Source organism: Larus michahellis, chromosome 8 (genome assembly GCF_964199755.1).
Source record: "Larus michahellis chromosome 8, bLarMic1.1, whole genome shotgun sequence".
Classification (NCBI taxonomy): Eukaryota; Metazoa; Chordata; class Aves; order Charadriiformes; family Laridae; genus Larus; species Larus michahellis.
Window position 1 is genome coordinate 47,564,411 of NC_133903.1, and position 25,520 is coordinate 47,589,930.

The 25,520-nt window shown below is 39.6% G+C and overlaps 1 protein-coding gene across 7 annotated transcripts; it reads right to left on the reverse strand.

Annotated features, from left to right (window-relative positions):
• Positions 1–824: 824 nt before the first annotated feature.
• MKNK1 (MAPK interacting serine/threonine kinase 1) lies at positions 825–25,520 on the reverse strand. Of its 7 annotated transcripts, none has more exons than XM_074596499.1 (14): positions 25,502–25,520; positions 21,908–22,014; positions 18,420–18,518; positions 17,437–17,534; positions 15,872–15,951; positions 14,352–14,425; positions 10,973–11,077; positions 10,083–10,121; positions 6,830–6,885; positions 6,213–6,308; positions 5,056–5,250; positions 4,243–4,407; positions 3,589–3,632; positions 825–2,653 (listed from the first exon to the last, which is right to left on the reverse strand). In XM_074596499.1, exons 3-14 carry the CDS (start codon positions 18,514–18,516, stop codon positions 2,425–2,427), a joined length of 1,278 nt encoding a protein of 425 aa, XP_074452600.1. In that variant the 5' UTR covers positions 18,517–18,518; positions 21,908–22,014; positions 25,502–25,520; the 3' UTR covers positions 825–2,424. The 7 variants fall into 7 exon arrangements, with proteins under 7 accessions (XP_074452600.1, XP_074452601.1, XP_074452604.1 ...); XM_074596500.1 differs by lacking the exon at positions 25,502–25,520 and adding an exon at positions 25,471–25,486; XM_074596503.1 differs by lacking the exon at positions 10,083–10,121 and having other exon boundaries at positions 25,502–25,519.

The following is a 25,520-nucleotide window of genomic DNA, read 5'->3' on the forward strand; positions in this document are numbered from 1 at the left end:
GGTATTTAAGAAACGTGTAGATTTGGCACTTCAGGGCACGCTCTAGTGACAGAGATTGTAGGGGGGTTTTTTTGTGTGTGTATGGTTGGACTCGATGATCTCAAAGGTCCTTTCCAACCATGAAGATTCTATGATCAATAGGTCACCCAAGAACACAGGGAGAGCAGCTCCAGTCTTTGCTCCACTAACTTGCCCTTCTGGGGCTACCTCTACCACTGGTGAACTGCAGCAGGTGCAGAGGACCTCTGGACCAGCCTGCAAAGGACCACTTACCAATGAACTGAACACTGTGCCTGAACACACCTACCAGATGCCGTGGTCCACGTTCTCTGGGCAACCAGCACCATTAATGTCTCCTTTTCACACTTCCATGCTAATGCGGTTGCTTGGACTTCTGGACTCTGAAAAGCTTCAGGGCTCCACCCAAGAGGACACATCACACCACCACTCCTGGCCAAAATTCAGGTTTTTTGCTTCACACAAAAAAAATCAAAGGGAAGAACATGAAATGTAACAGCGCAGCTAAGATCCCGAACTCACTGAGCCCATTATCTGATCTCTTATGAAGGTCAAAAGGATCACAGGATCCCTTCCAGCCCTCTCCATGCAGTCATATCTTCATTTTACCTCAAGAAAGCCAAGATTACAGGAGACTCCAGAGATTGATCAAGCAACACAGCCGTAGAAGAGGTAGGTATGCTTAGTTTTCAGAGACTTAAGTTGTCTTAAATCCAACGTCACACAGAAGTAAGGAAGTAAGTAATTCTCTATTTTCCTATGTCACCAAAAATCAAGGAGGAAAAAACCCACACAGAACTGCCAAATGTGTTAAATCCATAACTTAAAACATGTTAATAAAAACAAAGCAAAATACATTTCATAATCTGTCCACTGGCACAATGTATAAAAACTTTTAAATAACAACTTTAATATTAGTCACAAAATACAGCACGTTGTATAAAAATAGCTGTATGCACACTGCTAAAAGATCATGTAAAACCGCTCTGAATAGGCCATGCAAAGACATTCAGCTTTGACCTTTCAATTCCCAAGCACTTGCTGGATCTGCTGTGTTATTCCTTCTGCTTGGGAGGGTTTTGTGGTGGCACTTGGGGGCCTCCTCCTCCCCCTCCCCACCCTGCACACAATGCCCTGGCAAAGGGTTTCAGAAATGGCTGACAAGTTTAAGGTGCATCAGGTCGGGCATCTTCACGGCCCAATTTTCACAGCTTACTTCTGAGAAAAGTGCTCGACATCCGTGTCCTTTTCCATGGACACCTCAACCTTGGTCACTCAGAATCTTCAGCTTTTCAGCCAGCACCCTTCCAAATTACTCCTGACCCCTGGTGCACCACAGTACTAAAACTGGAAGCAAAAAATCTAGACACTCAGCCTGAGATCACTGCAGGAGGCAGAATGCAACAGCTGCAGCACCGTTTTTGCACAGATGTACCTCTGCATTTGATAATCCTAAATTATTCACACATCAAAATTCACCGAAGCCTGTCCACTCACATTAATAGCTCCAGGCAGCACATACAAAAGGACTTGGAGAAATATGAGTTTGCAGAAAAGAAGGTATAACTGAGGAAAGCATTAATATATTAAAAAAAAAAAAAAACCAACAGATACTAAGGATAAACTGTTACCTAAATAGTCTGTTATACTGTTGTTATCAGACTTAAAATTTTAACTGCCACACTGGACACACACCCAAAAAAAAAAAAAGATACAGAGTACATTTTAGTTAAGAACAAAAAGATGTCAGATAACGAAATAACACACCCCCAGCTTTCATCCCACGTGCTGACACACAAACTATCAACAGAATAAAAAAAACAACTCAGTCCTCTTCATCTCCACAAGCCTGAGCAATTCTTGCACCTCTAAAGTATCATCCTCATACAATTTAGGCCCAACGAAGGCAATGGAGACAGAGATCCACCCAGACATCGTCTTCGTTTCCTGAGTCCACAGAAAGAGAAAAGGGCATTGCTGGCTGAACACAGTCCCCGCCGCTGACACTAGCAGCATCACCTTGCCAGATCAAGGAGAGCAGCCATAGGTAGGGAGAGAGCTGATGCTCTGCCAGGCAAAGAAAGAAAGTGGGGTTTTTTTCCTGATGTTTGCAAGTTCACATTTTAAAGCAAGAAGAAAATAAGGAAAGCTTAGTGATTTATCACCTCAGATACTACAGCAGCAAACCCATCTTCTCTAGTTTAAAAAGATCAGTTAAATTATCTTAATGCACAAAATCTGACAGGCAAAAAACATTCCCATAAAAAGCTGTCCCCTTAAAGTTACAAGTCACATCACAAGGGCAAGCTTCTAATCAAAGAGTCAGAAGCAGAGAAGCTTTTATCAGCGCTGAAAATCCAAATAAGAACACAGGCTGATCTTGCCAATCCATAGCAGGAAAGAAGTTTAAAAGGCTTTATGGGGAACTGGCTGAAAGTCACTGTTTTTGGTGGCATGCGTCATCGCTCTGCGCTTGGCAAGGCGGGACTTGGACGGAGGAGAAAGCTTCATGGAGCAAACAGCATGGGCAACGTTCTCCTGCTCTGCGCTGAGTTCATTCTCGTGCTGAGACAACTGGCGGTTAAGGGCTATAGCCTCAGCAGCAAAAAGCGTCAGGTCTTTTGTGCTACTGTTCCTTTCAAGGGAAAAGGAGAAAGCGGTTACAACACATGCAAAGAGTCACTTCACCTGGTTACCCTCACAGCAGAATATCTACTTCCAGACAGTTTTATTTCTCCTGTCAAAATATTGACACAGCAGGGAAAATGACAGGTTAATATTTGCACCTCTCCTCATTGTGAGGACCAGCAATACGTAACAAAAAACCTCTGGGATTTTGGAAACAGCTGCAGTTCTAGTCCTCATTCTGCCAAGGGCTCCTCATGTAAACCCAGGAAACCACTTGAGATGCCATGCTTAATTTCTCCACGTTAAAAAGGATGGGCATATGGGGCAATACTCTTGTCTTTCATCAAAAAATTGCAATCCCACTATATTTGCACTTCTGGCTTAAGGAAACGCACTTCTGATGGAAAGAACCACCTGGAATCGCCAGTGGTAGATATGGAAATAGAAACAGAGATGTGTGACTCAGGCTCTCTGGCATATAGAACCTGCCATCAAATCACTTTAGATGAGGCTTGCCCTGCTCACAGTTAAATTGATACTGTGATTACCAGCAACTACAATGGAAGTCAGATTCGAGTCTGTGTATATGATGATTATTCACCCATCAGAATGTAGTCTCTTTGGATAACACATGCATTTATGTCTTTTTTCCCCCTCCTGGGCAGCAGACTGCCAAAACCATCATTATTTCCTGTCTAAGATTAGCAGTGCACGGCAGGAATCCTCTCCAATGCCTTTCCCACAAACAAGCAAGCTTAGATCATGAAGAAAAAAATCAGAGCTTTCATATTTCTGACGTTCTTAACAAAATTAGTGCTGTGCATTTATGAAGTTACACTCTCAAACAGAGATCTTACCCCGTGATTTGTCACACCCTATCTCTCCCCATTCTTTCAGTAATAATTCTTGGCCAAGTTTACAGACGTTTAAAAAAAATATTACCTTTGAAGAACTTGAGGGGTAGGTAATCCTCTTTCAGGAGCCTGCTAGAAGAAGCAGTTAAGAAAAGTTAGTTACATAGTAGCAGCTTCCCCAAGACAGAGTGATAAAAAACAGGCAACTCCCACAAATCTTTATAACTAATGGATACCGCATATCCATTCACTGTGGGTTTACAAATCACGTTTCAAAATCCATCTCTCTTCACAAGAAGATGCCACAGTTTGCACGTATAAGACTAAAGCTTTAGAAGCTCTCTGGAGGGTCTATTCCCTTCTTTCCTGCACTGGGAAACTAAAGCAAAACAGGATACTGCTGTTATTTTAAATCTGTATCTACCAGCATTCTGTATTACCATATTAAAGAGTAACACAGTAATTGTTGTATTGCAGTGCTTGGTATTCACGAGAAAGCCATTTAAAATACATAAAGCAATAATTAAAAAAAAAAAAACAAACAAACTTAAAGCTTGACAGATTCATACAAATATTTCCCACATAGAGCTCTAGAAAGAATAAAGCCACTGTTTATCGTTTAATTAATCAAGATAAGAGCACTAAAACACACAGTGACTATCAAATATTCAGAGATAGGGAACAGCTTGTTTGTGATGGTGGAAGAATAACCCTTTTAAAAAACAGAAAGAGAGATACATACTCCTTGAACCCATGAATGTTGCAAAACTTGAGCAGCACTAAGTCGTTCTTTGGCATCACGAACCAGCAACTTTGAGATGAGATCTTTGGCCTCAGAGGATATATGCGACCAGTCCTTGTCAGGAAATTCATACTTGCCTTCCTGAATGCTCTCAAAAAGTTTGTTCTAGTAAAGGAAAAATTTATTTAATTTAAATAGCAACTAGAGTGCTACCAGAAGATTTCTCAGGTGGGATTCCTCTCACTCAATTTTATCCACCTAATGGGGTGGGTGACAACTGAAACCATCCAGTCTCCTTATGGAGTCCATGGAGAGTGACAGGCACCTCTACAGAGTGATTCAGCACATCCTAAGATGCACATAATAAATTGTGTGCTGAAAACACCTTCCCCACCCCCCCGCCCTGCCCCGTAAACAGTGCACCCAATGTACTCAGCTTTTAGAAAGAATAAATTCAGGCCCTGCGTGGAGACTCTCCTGGAGCTCATCTTCCACCTGAGGAATTGTGGTGAACACCACAAACTAGATCAAGAATTACAGAATACAGGAGGATTGTGCGGTGGGGGAAGAGGACAAAGAGAAGCTCTGAGATCTCACATCAGGAGGAGAAAGAGGCCGTTGCAAACCTTATTTTAGAAAGAGATAGCATCACTCAACTTTTATATTAACATCCTCACTTCTCAGTGACAGCTTATCCTCCCAGATAACTGTCTGGGTTACAGACACAGCTCTTCAGGGCTGGCATTATGGCAAGTCTTACGCTCATGGGGCAAACTACACTCTTGCACATATGCCCAGACCATGAGCATTCACCTGGCAAACTCTGCAGACTTCTCCTCTGTCCCAGCCACAGTCCGTGCCACAGTTGCCCACAAAAGGGGGGTAACCACTGAGCATGATGTACAGAATCACTCCCAGGCTCCAAAGATCACACCGCTTATCATAAAACGTGGCCTCCTCTGTGAAGACTTCAACCACTTCAGGTGCCATGTATTCTGCAGAACCACACTAGGAAACCAAGAAAAGCAAGTTTCAAAGGGAAGGTCAAATCAAAACAAGACCCAGGTTTATCATTCTCTTTATTGTAGCCAGCTTGGTCTAAAAGCAGTATTAGGCATCAGGAACTACTGAAGTCTACTGCTGGCTTTCACTGCAGGTCTCATTTTGTTAAGTCAAATCACACTGCTGCATCCCTCAAAGGTTAAACGGAATTGCCAAGAGCTTTGAAACATTTTGTAAGCATACTGCACAGGAAAAAATTAACATGTTTCAGTTATAAGCACTACAGAGACTTAATAGAAGGCAAAAGAGTTCATAATGTTCTTTAGCAGAATCATAAGCTGTTCCATGTGAATCTATGATCCTTTATAGAGGGTCAAAACATTAATTTACGTATTTCAGGTTTTTAAATCTTATCAATTAGTTATCAGGCTTTTCAGAAAGTAAACAAGTATGTCACGGGAGGCGATTTCTATAATAGACTCTCACAAAACCGTCAGATTTTTCTTTCACAGTAATGCAAAAAGCTTAACACAGTAGTTTTTCAAACTAATGCGTATCATAAAGACACACACTGATTACAGAGCTTGCACTGCACTTAGCTCATGGGTCTTAGCTACAGAACCCAAATATGGGGAAATGAACACAAAGCTAAGGTTCAAACTTAGTCCATAAGCACACAAAACACCTCCACAAAAAGTTTCCTCATTTGATGGGGTAAGAGACAAACAGGATCGAGGTGTTACTTTCTGACCAACAAGAGAATTAACACAATGAGCTCCTGTGCTTTTGTGTATTTGTTCTATGCCTGGGAAACCAAGACAGTATTTACCACACATACACCCATTTTAAATGAATTATCCACCACTGGGTGTAGTTGCAGTAAGCCCTTTGGCAGTTCTCCACTGAAGACAAGAAAAATTGTTCTATGGTAGAAGAGAAAAAGCACAAAGCCACAGTAGGTTTCTTACCGGTGTTGTTAATTCGGGAGTAGTTATTGGAGTACATGCACTGTTCAGCTTCACCCCACTACCGAGATCAAAGTCACATATTTTTACTGGTGATACCTAAAAACAAGGACAAACCAGTAAGAGGTCCATAAGGCTAGGGCTAATGCAATATGCATGAATACAGTGCCACATGGAAAACCCCAGGACAAGGTCTCTTACAGGTATATTCCAGTCCTGGCATTTGCCTCCTCCGTTCCAATTACTCCCGCATCCCCAGCATCTGGCCCTATTACATTAAGTTTTTATTTGGCTAGGCAAGTGCCAGTACACATTGGGGCAGTTTGGGAACTATCCGTAAGATGACCCGCCAGCCTGTAAATGTTGCTTGTCCATCTGGGTACTGCCTCAGAACAGATGAGATGCTAAGTTGTAATTGCCATGCCCTCTCTAAGAACAGCTGGCTTTTTATCTCCCAGCCAGATGCACACATTTTTACAGCTCATAGAAGAATTCAGTCTCTTTTGGGCTTCAGTTCTAGTAAATTTCGTTGAAGATTACTAATGAATTCAACATGAGGGATGTCTTTGGAAACCAAGTTAAAAAATACATTTCAGAAGGTTAAGAGACCACAGTAGCACCTTGTCTGGAGATTCGCACAGGATGTTTTCAGGCTTCAGGTCCCTGTGAGCAATACCTAAGTAAGAGTACAAACGTTTATTAGAGAAGATGCTCTCCTGTTTTATTTCTCATTACCTCTCTTTATTAGAAGGTGGCCTGGAATATAGTGTAGGACTGAGTTTGGTACACACTCCCCCCGCTTAATGATACTGCAAATAACTGATTTCAAAGTGTATTTGTTAAAAGTCACTGTTGCATCCTGCTATGCCTTTATCATCCTTAAACATACAAGACAGTCAGTCAAGCAAATAAGAACCTGCTGACACTGGAACGTTTTGGCTTAGCCCAAATTAATTACGTTAATTAAAACCAGCTTATTAAAATGACTGACCTGTAGGAAAGTTTACTTGTGTAAACAGTTTAGTCAAAAGATTTTTGTGCCTTCTACAGTAAGATTCTTCTTTCCGGAGGGATCAATTGGTGGTTTGCTGAACTCCCACCAGCCCAAACAATACTTGAGACACTCTCCCCAGAAAATACCATCCCTTTAACAGTGAGGTACATACTTACTCCTGAAGTAAAATAAAAATTAAAGGGTATGGTTGGAGATGTAGAAGAAAAGGCCTAAGGAGAACAACCAAAGGGCTTCTACATTCATTCAACTGCTATCGGAACAGGCAAACCCAACAGGGAAACACAAAGTTATCTACCTGTCGAATTTACACGCAAAGGTGCTTCTGTGCTGTCAAAGCAGTTTTTCAAATGCCTAAACACACAATTTCTGGAAGCTCTCCATTTAATATGATCAAACTTAATGGGAAGGCAGAAAATGAGAACCAAAATGAGCAGGTTGGCTGCAATTTGATTGCACTTTAGCTTTGCTTAAAAAAATTACACTCCAAGCACTTCTGATACTACTTCAGAGTATCAGGAAAAAAAAAATGCCACCAAATTCTAGGTAAGGGAGTTTCTAATGTCTTTTCTTCAGCACACTCCACAAGACATGACTTAAAACATAACATTAATAGCCTAGCATAGCACCTATCTAAAGGAATCGGAGCTTTCATAATGATGCAAGTTCACATTGCTTATGCATGGAAGATAGAAAACATGACAAATGAAGATGGCCCATGCTGACATTTACAGCAAGGCTAACAAACCTCCCAACAGTTGGCTTGGCTTGCAACGTGAAACCCAACAGCACTTTTTTGGATTACAGTTTGAATTCAACTGTCTGATTATATAACGTTTTATTTTGCAGTTGCACACAGCGCTGAGAAAAGAAAACAACTGCCTTTAAACACTCCTCCAGTGGATTATTAGCAATAAAGCACACATATCCCAAGTGGGTGTAAGGCGGTATTATGATCCAGCTGAGTTTTAAACTACTCCTGGCAAAAAAATTAGTTGTCCTCATTCAAATTTTTTTAGAGCATCTAGCTATAGCACTTCACTGTTAAGCTGTGCAATAAAACTGCTTTCATTTCCTGTTTACTTTAATGTTCTGTATGCTACTTACTAATTATTTTAACGTCACACGGAAGAATCATAAAGAGAACAATAAAATGAAAGGGGATGGTGTTGTAGCCGATTCCGCAAGCCAGGTCCCCACTGTATCAATTCACAGCAAACAACAAGAAAGTGAATTGCTGCTCTAAAGCCATTTTAATGAATCACTCCCATCTTGTTTGGGGAAAGGGGAATTAAAACTAAAAGCTGAGAGAGAACTACAGAAAGGTATTAGCTGAGTCGATGTTAAACTTCCTTGAACACTTCAGCTGTTAAGCAACCTACTATAGCCCGAATACATCAAATACGTATTTCTCCACGTGTTCAGCCTAAGTTTCCTGTTCTTTATTTGCCCCATATCTCAAAGTCTTCAAAATCTCTGCAGGTTTAGAGTTATCGCATAGACAGGCTATGAAGATCACCAAGAATCTTAAGTCAAACTAAGTTTGTTTTTTTCACATTCAAATTAACTCCTGATAACATAGTGTGGAATAATTACTAACTTGGCCAAGAATACAAAAGTACAGCATTGTTCACACATTAAGGAAAAGTATAAAATCAAGAGGCTTCGGAGGCAGAAAACAGCCGGAGCTGGCATGCGAAGGATGCAACATTTGCGGTTCCCTGTACAAGGTTGCTTGCGAAGTTACACGAGGGATGGAACGAAATGTTATCATTCCGTGGCCTTGCCTTGTGACAAATAGCAGATATGGGAATGAGATGGTACTATGGAACCGATAAGCTGCCTACTTGCTACCCTGAGCCAACATTTCGTCAAATTTTGATGAAATGCTGTCCTTTGTGCAAACTTTGCTCATCATAATGTACTAAAACACACCTCCATCCCGGAGGCTACCCACCTCCAAGGTGCGACCACTCATAATAGAAGTATTTATGACTAAAGTCACTCAAACTCCACTCTGAAGATAAAAAATAGTATAAAAATAGCCCAAGAGAGAGGGGATATCAGGGAAGACACCATCGCGAACAAGTCGAGAACTCCATCACTGACTTGTGGGACCAGTCAATGGGCTGAGGCTTTCTTCCCCCCCATAGGGATGCCTTTGGGTAAGACTTACCAAGTGTTTCCTCGGGGAACTTAGAAACCTCTCTAGAGAATCTTTCTCCTACATTTATAGCCAGGCTGTATTGTTTATAACTTTGTTGGGCACTTTGTATATTTAACAATATCTTTATTTGCACGTGCTTTGCAGACAGTGTATTTATCACCGGCAATCATAAGAACCTATATATCTGTTGTTAAAATAAACTGCACTATTTAAGTAGCTAGTCATTTCAGTTTCTCACTGAACATGACCAAAGACTCAAGAGTGGCCATGCTAGTTCATGAGTATGACTAGACTGAAGGTGCAGTCCACTATTAGTGCACCCAAATCGTAATAGTTTAATACATATTAAACGCAACTGGACTGACAGTGGTGAATTGGGCATCACTCAGAATTTAAACCTAGCCGCACCTAGCCTCCCACCTCGGTGAGGAGTGTTAGAAAGCAAGGCGGGTTATTTTCTGCCAAAACCACTTTGCCCCTTTTCACACAACACATAGTCACAACACGTGACAAGATCCATATTCCTCAAGTTTAGCACTGACTTCATTCCTTATGCATTGCCACACTTCTCTCTTTAAATGGGTTCAACCTGTTGAGGTAGCAATGTTGTGATTCCAACTCAAGCACACAAACCATCCTGTGACTTAAAGTAATTAAACATTTATTGAACTTGGGACAGTAATAAACAACTTACACAGCAAATGTAGATCTGCTGAGCATCTGTAAAACCTGGCTAATCATAACGGCAAAACAAATGGAGTGAAAAGTTTATCAGAACAAATAACCAATAAACATAGCCTCCGATTACATGCCATTCTATTCAGAGGTAGTCACTGTAATCAAATGAAAGCAAGCATTAACTGAAGCTGTTTAATCTATGCAAGACCACATAATCATGACACAGCTTTAAAATCTTTCGTATCATATTGAACACGAACACGTACTCTCAGATGACCATAATACACACAGGTATTTCAAAATGAAAGAAAAGCACTCCCAAGTAGAAAAAGCAGCAGGAAAACATTTTAACATAAAAGAACTCTCTACAAACAGAGCTGCCTTTAAATCTGAGCAAACATGTACTGAAATAAGGACACTTTCAAACAAGGACTATAGTTCACTTTTAGGTCTCTCAACCCAACAGTGGGGGCCTAAATGTGGAGATCAAAAGCTACTACAAACAAAAAGGTCTTGTAACCAGCAGAAATTCTGGATAAATGCAGAAGAGCATCTCTGCAGACCCGAAAGAGGAGAAAATTAAAAAGAATATTAGCTCCCTTTTGAATAACCTTTACATGGTGCCTTAGGCAACAAGAACAACCAAAGAGATTCAACCCTAATGTTAATTCTCCCTGGATGCCAATTTAACTTTTCTTCTTCAAAAGGCTGTACCATCTTAACACAGCTGATTACTTAAACTACCACATTATGAAAATAAGATTATAGAGGAAAACAGCGTAAGTCATCTGGCATTGCTGTAAATAGAAATGCTAGGAAAGGCTGACTACTTACAGATAAAATGTGCTCCATAGTGTAAGTATACAGTAGCAACTAGTAAAGATGGAGACAGCCTTCTTCTCTTACCTTTTGTATGAAGAAAGTCCAGAGCAGAGGCAATATCTCTCACCACTTTGCTAGCTTCTCGTTCGTTGAAGTGCTTCCGCTTTTGTATATGGGCTAGGATTGAACCTGTCAGAGTAACAGGTGAAAGGGAAAGCCTTAGTATGAATGCAGCCTGGGCTGAGAAATGGCTTTGTCAATACAAGGATAAAACAATAGCCACAACTAGTCTGCCATAAAGGGAGAACTCAGTGTAAAGAGGGCCAGAAGTAGCTTAGAGAAGTTATTTGCAACTACCACTCTGTCCTAATATGTTTACATGGCAGAAACAGAAGTGTCACAATCCCACGTTTTTATATGAAAATAGCCTTAGAAAATAATTTTGAACTAGTACCAAGTATCATGAATCTATAACCTCATTTCTCATATTTTATAACAGCATTTCACAGCAGGCAACTTCTGTGGACTTAACAGAGGACTGACTAAGAAAAAGATACAACTGAGCAGCTTCAACACTTAAGCATGCTAGAACATAATTTTCAAACACCGCAGCCCAGTTTAAGCACAGCATGAGAGGCAATCACTTTTCGCTGCCCCAGCAGGACTGGTCTGTTTTCCACACTGTGAACAGTAAAGACTTGCTAATAGTACTAGTAAAACTCAAACGTCAGCTAAGGATGTACATGGCACTTCAACAAAAACCACATTTCCCCAGGTCACAGGTGGCCATGCTTGAACCAACTCTTCCTTATTTTGTGTAATATGACAATTGAAACCCTACACTGAAAGTCAAGCATATGCATTTTTGCCTCAACACCAGCAAAATAAAAAAAAAATTCTACCTTTAAATACACATTAAAATTCCCACTGACATCAAAGTAAGGCTCATACATTTGCCAAGGGACATGAAATCTGACAAATGACCTCCCAAATATGAACATACTGAAAGACTGGTAGCTTACAGGCAGAGCTCCACCAGTATCCCTTTAACAAAGGATAAAGGAAAGTCTAATTCCTTATCTTCTTTAAGTGAATTCCATCAATCTTCTCAAAAGATTAAAAGCGTCTTTAAAAAAAATAATGAAATGTAGTTCACAGCGATCCAAGCCCACCAAATAGCCTTAGTACTGTCTTTCATTTTCTTACTCAGAGACGTATATTTACAAAAGCAATCAGGCAGAGAAATTTGAGAAGTAACTGCCATTGGTTATTAACCCCCAATACAGTAAACATTTTATACCTCAGGTGATTTCATTTTTATTCTTCAGTTCTAGATGTAGAAAGAAACCTCCCATTCTCTACTGCAGTAGCTCTTATTGTTATACCATCAATGCTGCTGCTACTCCTCCACAACGAGGATTCAGAAAGGAAACAGGAAAGTCAGTCAAAAAGAAGAAAGGTGGACAAAAGACTCTTTGGGTATGCTTTGATATGATAAGAGACTCCAGATATGCTGTGTCAAATGGGTGGAGGAAGGCCACCTTGGAACAGGTAATCAGATTTCAAATACAGAAGGTTTCCCTTGCTGAAAACAACTCTCTAGTTTGCCACAGATTTCTTAAAGGCACAGAGTTCAAGGGGTTTCCCTGGTACAGCTGTTCTTTAAAGCTTTAGAAAGTAATAAGAGTTCTTGAATGTTTCCATCCCTATGGAAAAGACCCCAGACTTTGCAGGAAACAATACAGAGCCACTTGGGGTGCTCATTTCACTCAGCAGGTTTATTTCAGATTACCCTTCCGAACAGAGCTGATGTTCCAAACTCTCCCAGATAAGAATTATATCAATATCAACAAAAACATACTCTACAGGCTTTATATTCAGCCCACGTAGAGGAATCCCACAAACAGAGAGACTAGCAGGACATTCCTGCCACAGTTGCCTGCATCTCTTCAGTATTCATCAGGGAGAAGGGATCAAATAGCACCTCCCAAAATGCATTTCGGGGGGCGGGGAGGTGGAGAAATAAAAAAAGGAGGAAAGGACTCTTAAATCACGCAAGTTCAGTATAATAAACTGGATTTTAATGCTTTCAATTACAAAATGCTGTCAGGCAATGATATTAAACATCTTCTGCATATCATGGTGAACTGAACACAGCTAAAATGGGAGCAGAGCTCCTTCAGTTACCACAGCTACAGGAAGGCAAAGCAGAAAATGGGAAGACCCAGCATTGTAAGTAACATCAGTCTCAGACTGGAGTTACTAAAGTACTGCTTACATCAGAATCTGTAATGCATCAGAAGCTGGTCTGACCCCTAATTCCCATTATTTCTTCCTTCAAACCCACTAAAAATGCTGAAATTCTTCAAGGAAAAACCTAGCCTCAGCCTCTCAGCAGCTGTGCAGGTAGACTGACAACCATAGTCTCACAGCCAAAGAGGAGGGTTAACTAATGGAAGAATGTGGAGATGGGAAAATAGACAAATGCAGATTCATCCCAATTGAGCCCTATTATAGCTAATCTGTCAAAGTAGTCTGTGCATTAACAGGAACAGTGTTAAAGGAAATCAGAATGAAATGATGCAGTAATTTTAAGGGAAGGTAAACAAAAGCTTTCGCTCAAGACAAAAAAAAAAAAACAAAAAACAAAAACACAACCAACACGTCCTCCTCTTTTTAAAAAGTTCTGCATCTATACTGAAAGAATTTGCATTTCTTGCACATGTGGTTTGCTACTGAAAACTTTCTTGACCAGTGACAACAGATGATGTTCTATGGACAGAAGCATACTCCTTCAGAAACCTGGTTTTTCTTTGAAGGGTGGGACATACTTTTAACTCCTGGTTTTGCACAGCCATACAATTAATGGATACTGTAATTACGCTCAATGCGGGCAAACATGAGAAGGTCCACCAAGTGCTTCATGTAGCCTTCTCATTCCCCAGGTGAGTGTTAAATGCTGGAGACCAGTGACCACACAGGCTCACTTGAATGGCCCTCACACAGCCACAAGCAGACTGCTTCACAATTACAGCAACCTGGGAGAAGCAAGATGTTTTTCTCAACAGTACATCGTGAATGTCAGGAAAAAAGTCAATCCTCCATCAAAGGAAAATGCTACCAGAGTACATAGATGCTGTACTAAGATCATGAATAACACCTGACATACTGTGTGTCTCTTCTTGCCTGAAGGTACTGTGACCTACTAACTATATTCCAAAGCTTCCGTTTTAATAGAGCTGACATTTCCATCGCTTAACTACAAGAAAAGGATTGCAAATGTATGACCAAACCCATCAATATCCAAGAATAACCATACTTCAAGCTTTGTACAGTATTTACTTCTTTGTCTTAAAATTTTCAAGCATTTAAAAAAACAAGCTCTTTATTTTCTACTTTAAAACACTGAAACAAACAGGACCAAAATGATTCAATGAAGAAAGGCACAGCTACTGCACAGTACCTCCTCGCAGCTTCTCAAAGACAAGGTAGTATCTTGTGTCATCTTCAAAAAATTCTATTAACTCCAAAATGTTCCTTTAAAAAAAAGAAAAAAAAAAGAAAAAAGTGACATAGAAAAAACAGACACAGAGTATACACAGAGCTATGAAGAGCTTCAGCACAGACAATTAAGAAGTGCCAGAAGAAACCGAAAACAAAAGTTCTAATTAAACAAGTTGCTTTGGTTGCCTATGGCATTAAAACCACATTTCCATCTCACACTGAAATTTAAGCAGGGGAAACAGGCCAAACACCAAAATAAGACAGGATCGTGGAAGAGTTCTGCTACTGCTCAACTGACAGGAAGATAACTGGTAATAGGTTGCATTTAATAATTTAGAACATTGCATTTGTGCTGAAGGCAAGAACAACAACAAAAAAAAGTTAAATTGGCATTCTTTCTTTCTGGAAATCACAAGGCAGAACACACAGGGCTCGAAGGAGACAGGCATCTGTCACCATGACAATAAATCCAGCGCCTTAGTTACCATTTTTAGGCTAACTCACTTCTAGTGTACAGTCTTTGCAGCATAAACACCCCATGATGCCTTGAGAACATCAAATGCACAAGTTCAGATTTTTCTATATTTCTAGTGCACATAAAATTCACATCCTGCATGTGATCATGAGAGCTTGAGTTTTTCATCAGTTATGTACTGGATGACTGCATGCTCTTAACCACACACAGAACAAAGATATAATCTGCTCCTCCATAGCACAACTTAAGCGCATGAGTTTGGGAAACAAGTTTGTTTTTAAATTATCTTTAAGTCTTGTACTAGAAATTTGTAAAAAAGGCTTGATATAAGTTGCACAACTGTAGTATAGCTAACAGCTGTTGTATACATTCCAGATTAACAGATATCTAAAGGAGTAGTTTCAGAATTGGCTTAAACTCATCACAGAGCGTGCTGCCACTGTCTGCGGAGCACTTCCTTCCTTTTCAAACATCAGTAGCAGCTTTAAAGTTGCTTCATCCTGTGGCTATGTGAAGTCAGCACACATCCAAATGAAAACTAAATTAGCTTTTGGTTGATCTAAGAGTTCCAGCGCAAAAGCAGGAAGGCTGACACAAAGAGGAGGACGAATCCACATGAAGGAAAGGAATGGCAAGACTGCTCTGTTCAACAGCAGCTGGTATCAGGTCAGCTTTTGCTGATGGTGAAATCACAGGCGAGAGTGTTAAAATGTTAATTCCTCATTTGGACAAAATCCATGCATCACTAAAGCACATTCAGGCTACACTGATCTGGTTGCTAATTCAGTTATGGGATTTTTAATTTGTAAACATTTCCCTAAATTTCACAGCTAAAAGAAGGGGAAATTCTTATTTTGAATAGGTCAAGTCAAAATTTCAACTGGTTTTAAGGAGACTACTGCAAAGCTCCTAACACAGTCACACATAAGAGGCTTAAAAACTTGAGAAAAATATTCAAGATACTATAAATAAACAAACACATACACATAAGATTCCATACTTACTTGTTACCCTGACACTGGTACAGCGTTTCTATTTCACGAAAAACCCGACTCCGACTATGCCCAGCATTTTTTTCAATGATCTGTGGAAAGAGTTAGAGCTCATATTTGAAAAATTACTGCAAGAGCTGTGCATTTGGCTCTGGAATTAGACCACTGATCTAAAGCTTGAATCTCAGGCATGCCCACCAGAGAGAAACACTCCACTTTTGTTTGTTTGTTTGTTTAGTTTGTTTTGTCATTTATTTACAGTCAGCAGAGCTCTGGAAGGCATTCAAAGGACAAAAGAAATGAGGACAGGAAGAGAAGAAAGGAACTAAATCCACATGTTACACAGTCACTGACCAGTTACCACAAGCTGCTTCTTGCATCATTTTAACTCTGCAATATGCAGAAAAGGATATCCTTTCGAGTGCTAACAAAAATAGATTTGAGTCATATCACACACTGAACAGCCAAAAAAGCACAGATTTGTCATTATAGGCATTCAAGTAAAAAGTACTAAATTCACCACAAAATGAGAGTTTGGTTCATAGTGCGAATTTCATGGAGACCCAATAATAGGACCTAACACATTAAAGAAAACATACATTCAATCTCAGAGCCCTTTTGTACTGCCACCAGAAGTTACCTTCCTTCACACACTCTTCAGACTCTAAGAGGACAAGGGCTTTCCACAGACACTGAATGATTGCTACGTGAACTGAAAGCTCATGACATTACCGCAACTACTACCTCCATCTATATCCAGTATCTGTTTCTCATTTTTACAGCCAGAGTTCTCCAGTACAATGGGCAACCATTCATCACTACTACATGGAACTTGGTATCTGATGACGCCTAAATTTCATCTTCATAATGTAGCGGTTTGTTTATTCCAGGCTTTCAGCTTCAACAATTCTAAAAAGTACGCACACAATTACAGCATCTATAGGACTAGATTTTTAAGGGGGTTTAAAATTTTATGCCTATGGTTTTTGCAAAAGATTCAAGCATAAAGCTTTCCTATTACTATTATTTGTGTTTGTAATTAAATGGGGGACTCCAGACAACCACAAATCTGTAAATGGGCCCTAACACTCAATATAATGGTATTACAGAAGATTCACCTCTACCAAAAAAAAAAAAAAAAAAAAAAGAGACAGCTTTACATGAACTAATGGCAGTAACTGATGCTTTCTGAACTCTGAACAGCATTCTCAAAAGCTTGTATATTTGGTACACCATGATAGATCATGACTCAGCCTCTTCTTTCATAAGACGAGATAAAAACCGGTAGGACTACAACAAAATCGGGCCGTAAGACAAGAGCCTGCCCTGAGATTTAACCATCACACAGTCATTTACTGTTTGTGAATTCTATCTGCTGCCAATATACCAGTTCACTCCAGATGCATAATACTTAAGATGACAGATATCTCAACCATTATAAAGCAGGCTCATTTCAAGCACCAAAAGTTTTCTAAAAGCTTTTGCTGTTGCCCACTTTATTACAGGTTTCGCTGAGATACTAGGAGGGAGAACACATGTTACAGACAGAAGAGATGCTGCTTGTATTCTATACTTACTTTTACTGCATATTCTTTCCCAGTTTGGAGGCTGACGGCACCCTGAACTTTGGCATATGCTCCCTCACCAAGCAGCTCAGCAGTCAGCTTGTACAAGTCTGCCAAAGAAATCCAACAGAAAGGACACATTAGCCAAAGCATTTCAGTGAATAATATCAAGACAAGCTATTTATCTGATGAGCAGGCCTCATATGACAGCAACTAAAAAAATTCCCTTGGTAATGAAGACAGCAAATAGATTTATGCAGTACCAAAGTAGATGTGCCAGCCGTAATTATGCCTCATTTTTCACTTCCCCCCTTTAAGTTCCAGGAAAATTTAAAGTAGACTTCATTCCAGCATCAAAATTACAAGTTTGTTCATACAAGGAACATTTTATATCTCAGCAATTGCCAGGACATCATCCACCTTCCCTGCCCTCATGTAAAACTCAGAACCAATTTTTTCAGATGGAAAACATTTCACTTTTTGATCAGAAAATGCCTACTATACAAAAATCTACTTGCACAGACAGTGGTTTAAGTATAATTGAAATTTGAGTGCTTAAACCTAGAAGACTTCAAGGTTTAAACCTAGAAGACTGCTGCCATCTTGATTTGCAATGCACCTTACAATGCTACTCGCCCACTAATAAGTTCTATACTGGTCAGCTTTGTCACACTGAACTGTATTTTACCTACAAAGCTTCACAGTATTTGTGCTTACATCTATTCAATCAAAACATTTTGACATCAGCACTGTTTTTACAAGGAAACAGAACAAACAAAAAAACCCCCACCAAACCAAAACACGCCATTAAATTATGAATAGGATTCAGATTTCAACATTAAGAGAAGAAAAAGAGACTGAAGACTGAAACATGGGTGATAAACAGAAATGTTAACTTAAAACCTTTGCCAAAAAGCTATTTTTAGCTAAGAGAACTGAGAACAGCAGAGGGAAAACAGACTATTACAATTAAAAGCTTAGAAGTTGCCACCAACCTTCAAACTTGCCAGGGACATGATCTGTGGCTCTGGTTCTTTTTTTCTTTTTCCTTTTCCCACTGTCTGCTATGGGGAGAGGTTGACTGCTGACCATTTCTGTGTGGCAGAACATAAAGGTGCCTTTAACACACAACCAATTACTTTACTTTAGGAGAAAATGAACATGCTCTTGTTTCTCCTCTTCTCTTCATCACAGGCTGCCGTCTCTCCGTAGTCAGCCATCTCTCCCCCAAATACCAGAGGAAACCTAAAAAGACAATTTGGGTGCTAATTAACAGCTCTGGGGAGGTTTGATAGACAAATGTAAAAAACTGAATCCTCCTCTCACAGCGCAATAAGGCAAAGCACGGGACTAATATTGCCAACAACCACCATGAGCTACCCACAACATAACACATACCCTGATGCAAGGCAGGATTTACACCCCTCACAAAGGGAATTATTCTTTGAGACATTCTACTGTTTTATAAGTAGATTTTTTTTTTCCAAGTCATCTTAAGAACATGAGCTTCCAAAACAGGAGAAAAGTGTGTGGAAATTTCAAACAACCCAGTGAAACAAAGCAACCACAGGAGTTAACAGGTCAAAGGAGCAATCTAGGTCCATTTATGCTGCCAAAAGGCTAGTAAAAACATTTTTCACAGAACCATGATGTGCCTTTCTAAACAACAGATCCGTGGATAACTTATGCTCCAAAACAAGCAGTGTTTATGGCACTTAGGTATTTTTTCCCGCATTACTAGCTACAGATATTACAAGAGCTTAGTCAGAGATAACAATTCACTGATGCAAGATAATATGGCAGAAAAAGAAAAAACTCCTCCATATTCTTATGGAAGGCCTAAATAAAAACATTGCGATACACTTCCTCTGCCAGAGGGTGCTTCATACAGCTGACCTATCTCCAAAAAGGTTAAATGATTCCACACTATACTCACACAAGCACAACATCAGTCACATCCTGACAAGTTGGCCCTAACAGTTAAAAAATCATGCCTCAAAGTCTTTAAGGCAATAGCAAAGTACTGCTAAGACATTTTACAGCGAGGAGGATTTCTAAGTAAATTCACAATTAAAGATCTTGTACTACAGAAAAAACTAAATCACTAGAAATAGCGTAATTATGCAGACGCTGGTAATGAAAGAAGAGCAAGCCCTAAAAACAAGGATGACAAAAATATTCTGTCAATTCTCCTTTAACAGAGATCCTTTGTGAATAGCTGTTTTTCTGCCTATCACTGTTTCTAAAGTACTCTTAAAACACAGGAGACGCTCCAAAGCAGAAAATATTACACAACAATCTACCGATACATGAAATACTTTTTCTTTGCTTCATTGTATTTTTCTTGTTCAATATCTGTCAGTAAGAGCTATTATGAGTGTCACTTAGAACTCATACGTTGTCTGAAAATTTAAGGTGTGCTATTTTGAAAGCCCTTTCTCTTTAACAACTTGCTGAAACACTTAAAAATGTATCACTCAAAGCCTCAAGACAATAGTAATTCCTCATTTTCAAATTTTAAACAAGTGTTAAGAAATCATCACAATGGATGACATACACAAGTTCTTAAATACAATAAGAAATATAAAAACATACATTTTACCAACTTCTGAAGCAACAGCTTGCTTTTAACTCAAACTGACACACATACAGTTTCAAATTTTAACATTAAGAGAAGGCTAGCCTTTGACAGCAAGTTCCAGCTCTCCCCTATTTTAGTTCAGCCTGCATTACAAGTTATTCAGAATTGGGATCAAAATGACACATATGAAGCTGCTCAGAGATAGAGCTGATCTGTGTGAAGGAGGTGCTTGATTTCCAGAAGGTGTCAAACAAGTCGTTTTAATGACCTGGCCTTCTGCAAGTCAGCAAGTCATACCTAGACAGGTTCTATTCCATTTCAAGAATTACATGGTTTCAGAGCTTGTACCAGACCAAAAATAAGAAAAACAACAGTAGATGAATCCTGCATCTTAGAACAGCTGACATATTTCTTCACAGCCATCTCCTGCACTCTACCAGTTGGGTATAATATTTACTCTGGTGTTTAATAACTCACTACATTATTTCAATTCCCTTTAGTCTGACTCAATTCCTAAATTACAGAGGACTGCTTCCTTGAAACCAGGAAGTTCACTAGTCATGTATACAGAAATCAAATTACTGAAAAGGTGGTGTTTTCAACCTATAGTCTTGACCAAATTTGCTATGACAGGCATGAAATGTTTGCTAAATTAGGTTCTTACTACCCTTCTGGGTCTGCTATTTCACATTGTGTAGTTTACTTCTGTCAACGCAGCTTTTCTTTTAGAGGTATCACAGCTTCATTCTCATTATTCACTTTGTTATAATGAACCAGTACTTAAGTAACAGCTGGTATGACAAGAAAATGCCTTTACCCCAGCCAAATGCTTTAGAGGTTTTTCAAGCTTTCAAAGAAATGCTTGTGTTTCTGTGACCATATGCCGAAGTTTCTGATGACACTGAAAGACAGTGTGCCTAAACCATCCAAGCAATGCTAAGGTGTTTTGCATACTGCAGGACTACCTCTGGTGACAAGGACGCTGTGGGCTCTGAGGAAGCTCACCCTCCCCGACAGAAAGGTCAGAGACTGGATGAACTGCTCTGGAGGGTATCAGCCTACAGACACGTCAGGTGCAAGATGAATGTTTAACTGTTGTCATTTTAACATGGCCTGAAACGCTGAACCCCTGCTTCCACCAAACCAACTTGTCCACCCATTTTATAATCTATTCTGGCTGAGTGCAGGGAGGTGGGAGTAGAACACTACCTGGCGTTCAGAGCAGACTAGCCCAACCTTTGATAAAGAGCACTTCTTGCATCCCCCTTGACCATAAGGGAGTCAGACTGTTCTCTGAGAGACTACTGTCTGACTAGCAGTCCAACAAAAGCTGAAGAAATAGGGAACAATTCATACTCAGATCTGTACTTCTCTTCCAGTCAGGTTAGGATTATTGCTCACAGATAAGGTAACCAAGCAAAATTCATACTGCAAGCAAAGAGAGTGCAAGTTTCTGTCCTAGCTTCAGTCTTGGTGAAGTCCTGTATTTTATTATCATCGTAACTCAGTGCTGAGGCAATATTTAACATATGTATTATTCAGAGCCTGTGTAGGAGGGTACAGTGACAGCCTTTCCCTTTTGCTATTGTGGACTCTACAACTATCTTCAAAAGGATGAACAAAAGCACTTATCATAAAGAAGACTTGCAAACAATGCCAAGTGAAGAAAAGGCACAATTACCACAAGTTTCACTTAATCCAGACCTTAAATCACCGTTCATCTTGTTTCCTAACATTCCATATGCAAACATGCCAAAATCCAATATCCAGACATACCTCCCCTCTCATTCTAATCTGCTTCCCAAAAGAAGGAAAGGTATATTTAGAAAACAAGCCTACACATGTACAGGAAGAACTTGGAGAACACAGCACAGATGCTTTTTTCTATTAAAAAGAACATACCTGGTTTGTGCGTTTGAAATCAATGGAAGAAAGCAGTTTAAGCAGACAGCCTGGGTACTACCACCTGCTTCAAAACTGGGTCTTGCATGAGCCAGGTTACTCTGCAGCTGAAAAGGAACACAATCACATTTACATTCAGAAATCACATAAACATCGTTACATATATTCAGGTAGTGCCCAGAGTCTCAAAAGATTGCAAGAATCTGTTGTGCCAGGCTTGATGTGACCACACAGCAAGAGCACACCCCTGCATTAAAGACTTTATAACTCTTAAGTACGGAACGCAAAAGACAGCATTATTTACAGTCATTTCAACTGGAGAGAAGACCCCTTCATTACAGTCTTGCAAAAACAATGGAGGGATTTATGGTGTTCATTAGTTCTTGCTGTTATACCATTGGAGAACAATAACAAGTTTAAATATAAAATACAGAATATTACTCTTAACAAACAAGAATTATCATACTCCTAACTTAGATTAACACTCTGCCAAGATGGAGCACTACAACTACAGCCATAACAGCATCAAGTTAAAGCCTATCTTGAAGGCAGCCAAACAGACTCCAACAGACCAGGAGCATGACAAAGCATTTTCCACACCTGAACATCTTCTTAGAACACATACTGATAACACCATCTGAAGAAAAGAAGAACTAGGTGCCTCAAATAAAGCCTTCTGTGGTTTCACAGAGGATAGCCGCAACCTGGAATTCAATAGATGAAGGCAACCCAAAGCTGATGTGCTGGCAAAGGATGTTTTCAGATCACTGAGGTGGTACCAAAACAGCTGCAATCACAAAAATATTACTGTTCCATAGATATTGCAAAAGCAAAGGCTTTTTAGTCAGACCGAATAAAAGCCCACTAAAACCTCTGAAGAGGCTTCTCCAACTGAGATTTAAAAATAATATTTTGACTAACTGAAAAACAACAGGCAGACCAGTCTGCACCTTCTGAACAGCATCCGACTTCTCCATTGATTCATGCTTATTTTCAAACCCATTGTTTACTTGTTCTAACAGCTACCGACAGATTCAATAAAATAGTTAGGCATGAGTAAGTCCCTTGATTCCACAAGCATGACATACCTGTGACTCTCAAGACTTCAAATGTAAAAGTGTGTGCTCAAAACTCAAAAAAAAAAGTTAAACCACTTTAACATTTCAGATATCCAGAGTTTTGGACAAAAAACCAAAATGGAAACAAATTCCTGTCTCATTTTCCTCCCAACTCAGTTGCTCACATCATTCTTGGACCCCTCCGTCTCCAGAAACACTTTGATTCCTGTAGAGTTGGCTCATAATGAAACAGGACTCACTCATCAGGTGCCAATTCTGCCAAAACCTGCTAGTTGCAAAAAGCTCAGAATAATCAAAGCTACATTTATAAAGCAACTACATAGTGATTAATTGTGCTTGTAATGTTACAGATAAAGAGAAACATAATTTGAAGAGGAAGGATGTCCAATTCTTTAGGCCAACCCTGTGTCAAATCCAGAGGCAGATTATTTTAATATTCTCTCTGTATTGCCTTAAGAATATTAATTTAAAATTTTAATTGAGTACTCTTACAGGTCATTCATCTTCACAGTAATTTGCCATAATTAATTCTTAGCTGTCAGAGTTACCTTCTCATCCCACCTACAAGAAGACTTTTAGTATCATTTAATTCATTCATCTGAATTATCCACAAAGGAAGAGGAACTTGAAAACGTTCCAGCATCTTCCCATTAAGATACAGGAGCATTAACATTTTAAAATGAACACCCCAAAGTCCACAGGAAGCCTAAGTGATCTGATTTCATGAAAGAGCAAGTCTGAGAAAAATTATCAATTCTGCCTTGTCGCAGGCATTTGCGTAACACCTATACAGCATAACAGCTGATACCATCCTTCTAAAATCCTTCACTCTGTAGAAAAGGTTACAGCAACCTTTTTCTTTACCTCTATACTTCTCTCTGTGATTCCCTTCTGTCACACTTTTAGAAGATCAGAGTCACCTTATCTTCTTTGTACAAAAGTTGCAGAGTCTAACTTTTTGTACTCTGAGCTAGCCACTTCCCTTGCAAACTAAGCACAGGGTTTCTGACATTCTGAGTCAAACCCTCCAGCAATGGGTGTATCTCACTTTGCCAGGCAGCACATAAAGTTATTTCAAATAGATTCCTCCCACCCTGATTTATTACTTCACAGTGATTACTACTGGGGAATCAGGGAGAACCTTAATGGAGAGGAGAGCACACAGCATTCATGTCCCTCTCCTGTTGGGAGAAAATAGCATATTTTAGCACAAATGCTGTAGACATGGGATCTTCTGCTGAGGTCTGCCTACATTTATATAGATGCACATGCATTTCTTTAAAAGCATTAGTTATCACTCAGAATGACAGCAAAAGAACTGTTATCGTCCCCACTGGAAAGACGAAGGCAAACAAGACAAGTGTGCTGACCCTGCTATGAGTTAATAACTAAGGATAACAAATGAGACTGAAGGTGGCGTAAAAACACACAGTAATCTTTTTAATTTCTTGTTGTAAGACAACACGCCTCTGAGGCAGCCACATGGATGAGTGGACATAATACGGTGCATTTCACGGGGCTAACAAATAAATGTGAATAGTAAGCCTTGTTGGGAACAGCATGGCATACACACTGGTTATCGCACTAAAAACTATCTTCCCTCCTTCCACATACAGTAGTACAGCCAAACAAGATATTTAATGCTACTGACCACTGGCAGACAATTCATATTTAAGAGCTTCCATCACAGTGCAGTAGGAACTTAGCTGCAAAATTATTTTAAACTCCAGATCACTCGCATTCTAAATAAGAAAAGTCCTTGCAGTAGTACTTTGACTCAACCACTCAAAGCTTCTAACCCCTAGAGCACTTTTAAATTAAGGAGATATACAAGGCAAGTAAGTTCTGGGGGTCACTTACTAAACAGTAAGCTGCTTACTCTCTTCTATGTTTGATAGCATCAACAACTCTCAGAAGACTGTCTCTGCATCGCCAATTAGCTCCTCTAACCCCACTCAACTCCCTTGCTAGTTTTCAAGTCTAACCAAAGAAAAAAACTTCTTAGAAGGCAACATTTCATTTCAAACAGATACAAGATAAGCATTTCCTGCTCCTACTCCACACCCCACAAATGATCAGATAATAACATTTGTCACTGGAAAAAAAGCTACACAACATACTCCCATATTAGCAAGCGGCCATGTTTGGAAAGGTTAATCTGACTAAACGTGTTTTGAAAGTCTGAAGCAAGATGGATTTTTTCTTCCTTTTTCCCTCCTCTGTAGTTTCAACTCTAAAATTAATAGTCATCAAACTCCATTGCATTTTCACATTTGATGTCACATAAAATTTGTACCAGTGTTCTGACATTTGTTACCAAGAGGACACTGGAAGGTGAGAGGAAATTCCTCATTGCAGTAAATAGCTTTTTCGAAAGCATTAGGGAGTACTGATACAGCATTCATACCATGAAATAATATCACGATGGACAACACTCAATGTCAAGAAACTTTCAAGTGTCCAAGGCACCCAAACCCACTTTACCTGGAAGGCTGCCAGTATCGAAACCAATTACCTCTAAAACTGCAGTGGAA

Bases quoted from the DNA above. Each gene is read 5' to 3' on its own strand.
- MKNK1 (XM_074596496.1), bottom strand. From the start codon at position 18,534: ATGTTCTGCCACACAGAAATGGTCAGCAGTCAACCTCTCCCCATAGCA. The intron at 10,122-10,972 runs GTAAGAGAAGAA...CGTTATGATTAG, and splicing joins GGACTTTCTTCATACAAAAG to CCAGGTTTTACAGATGCTCA. The intron at 6,886-10,082 runs GTAAGTTGTTTA...ACTCTTACTTAG, and splicing joins AGCAGATCTACATTTGCTGT to GTATTGCTCACAGGGACCTG.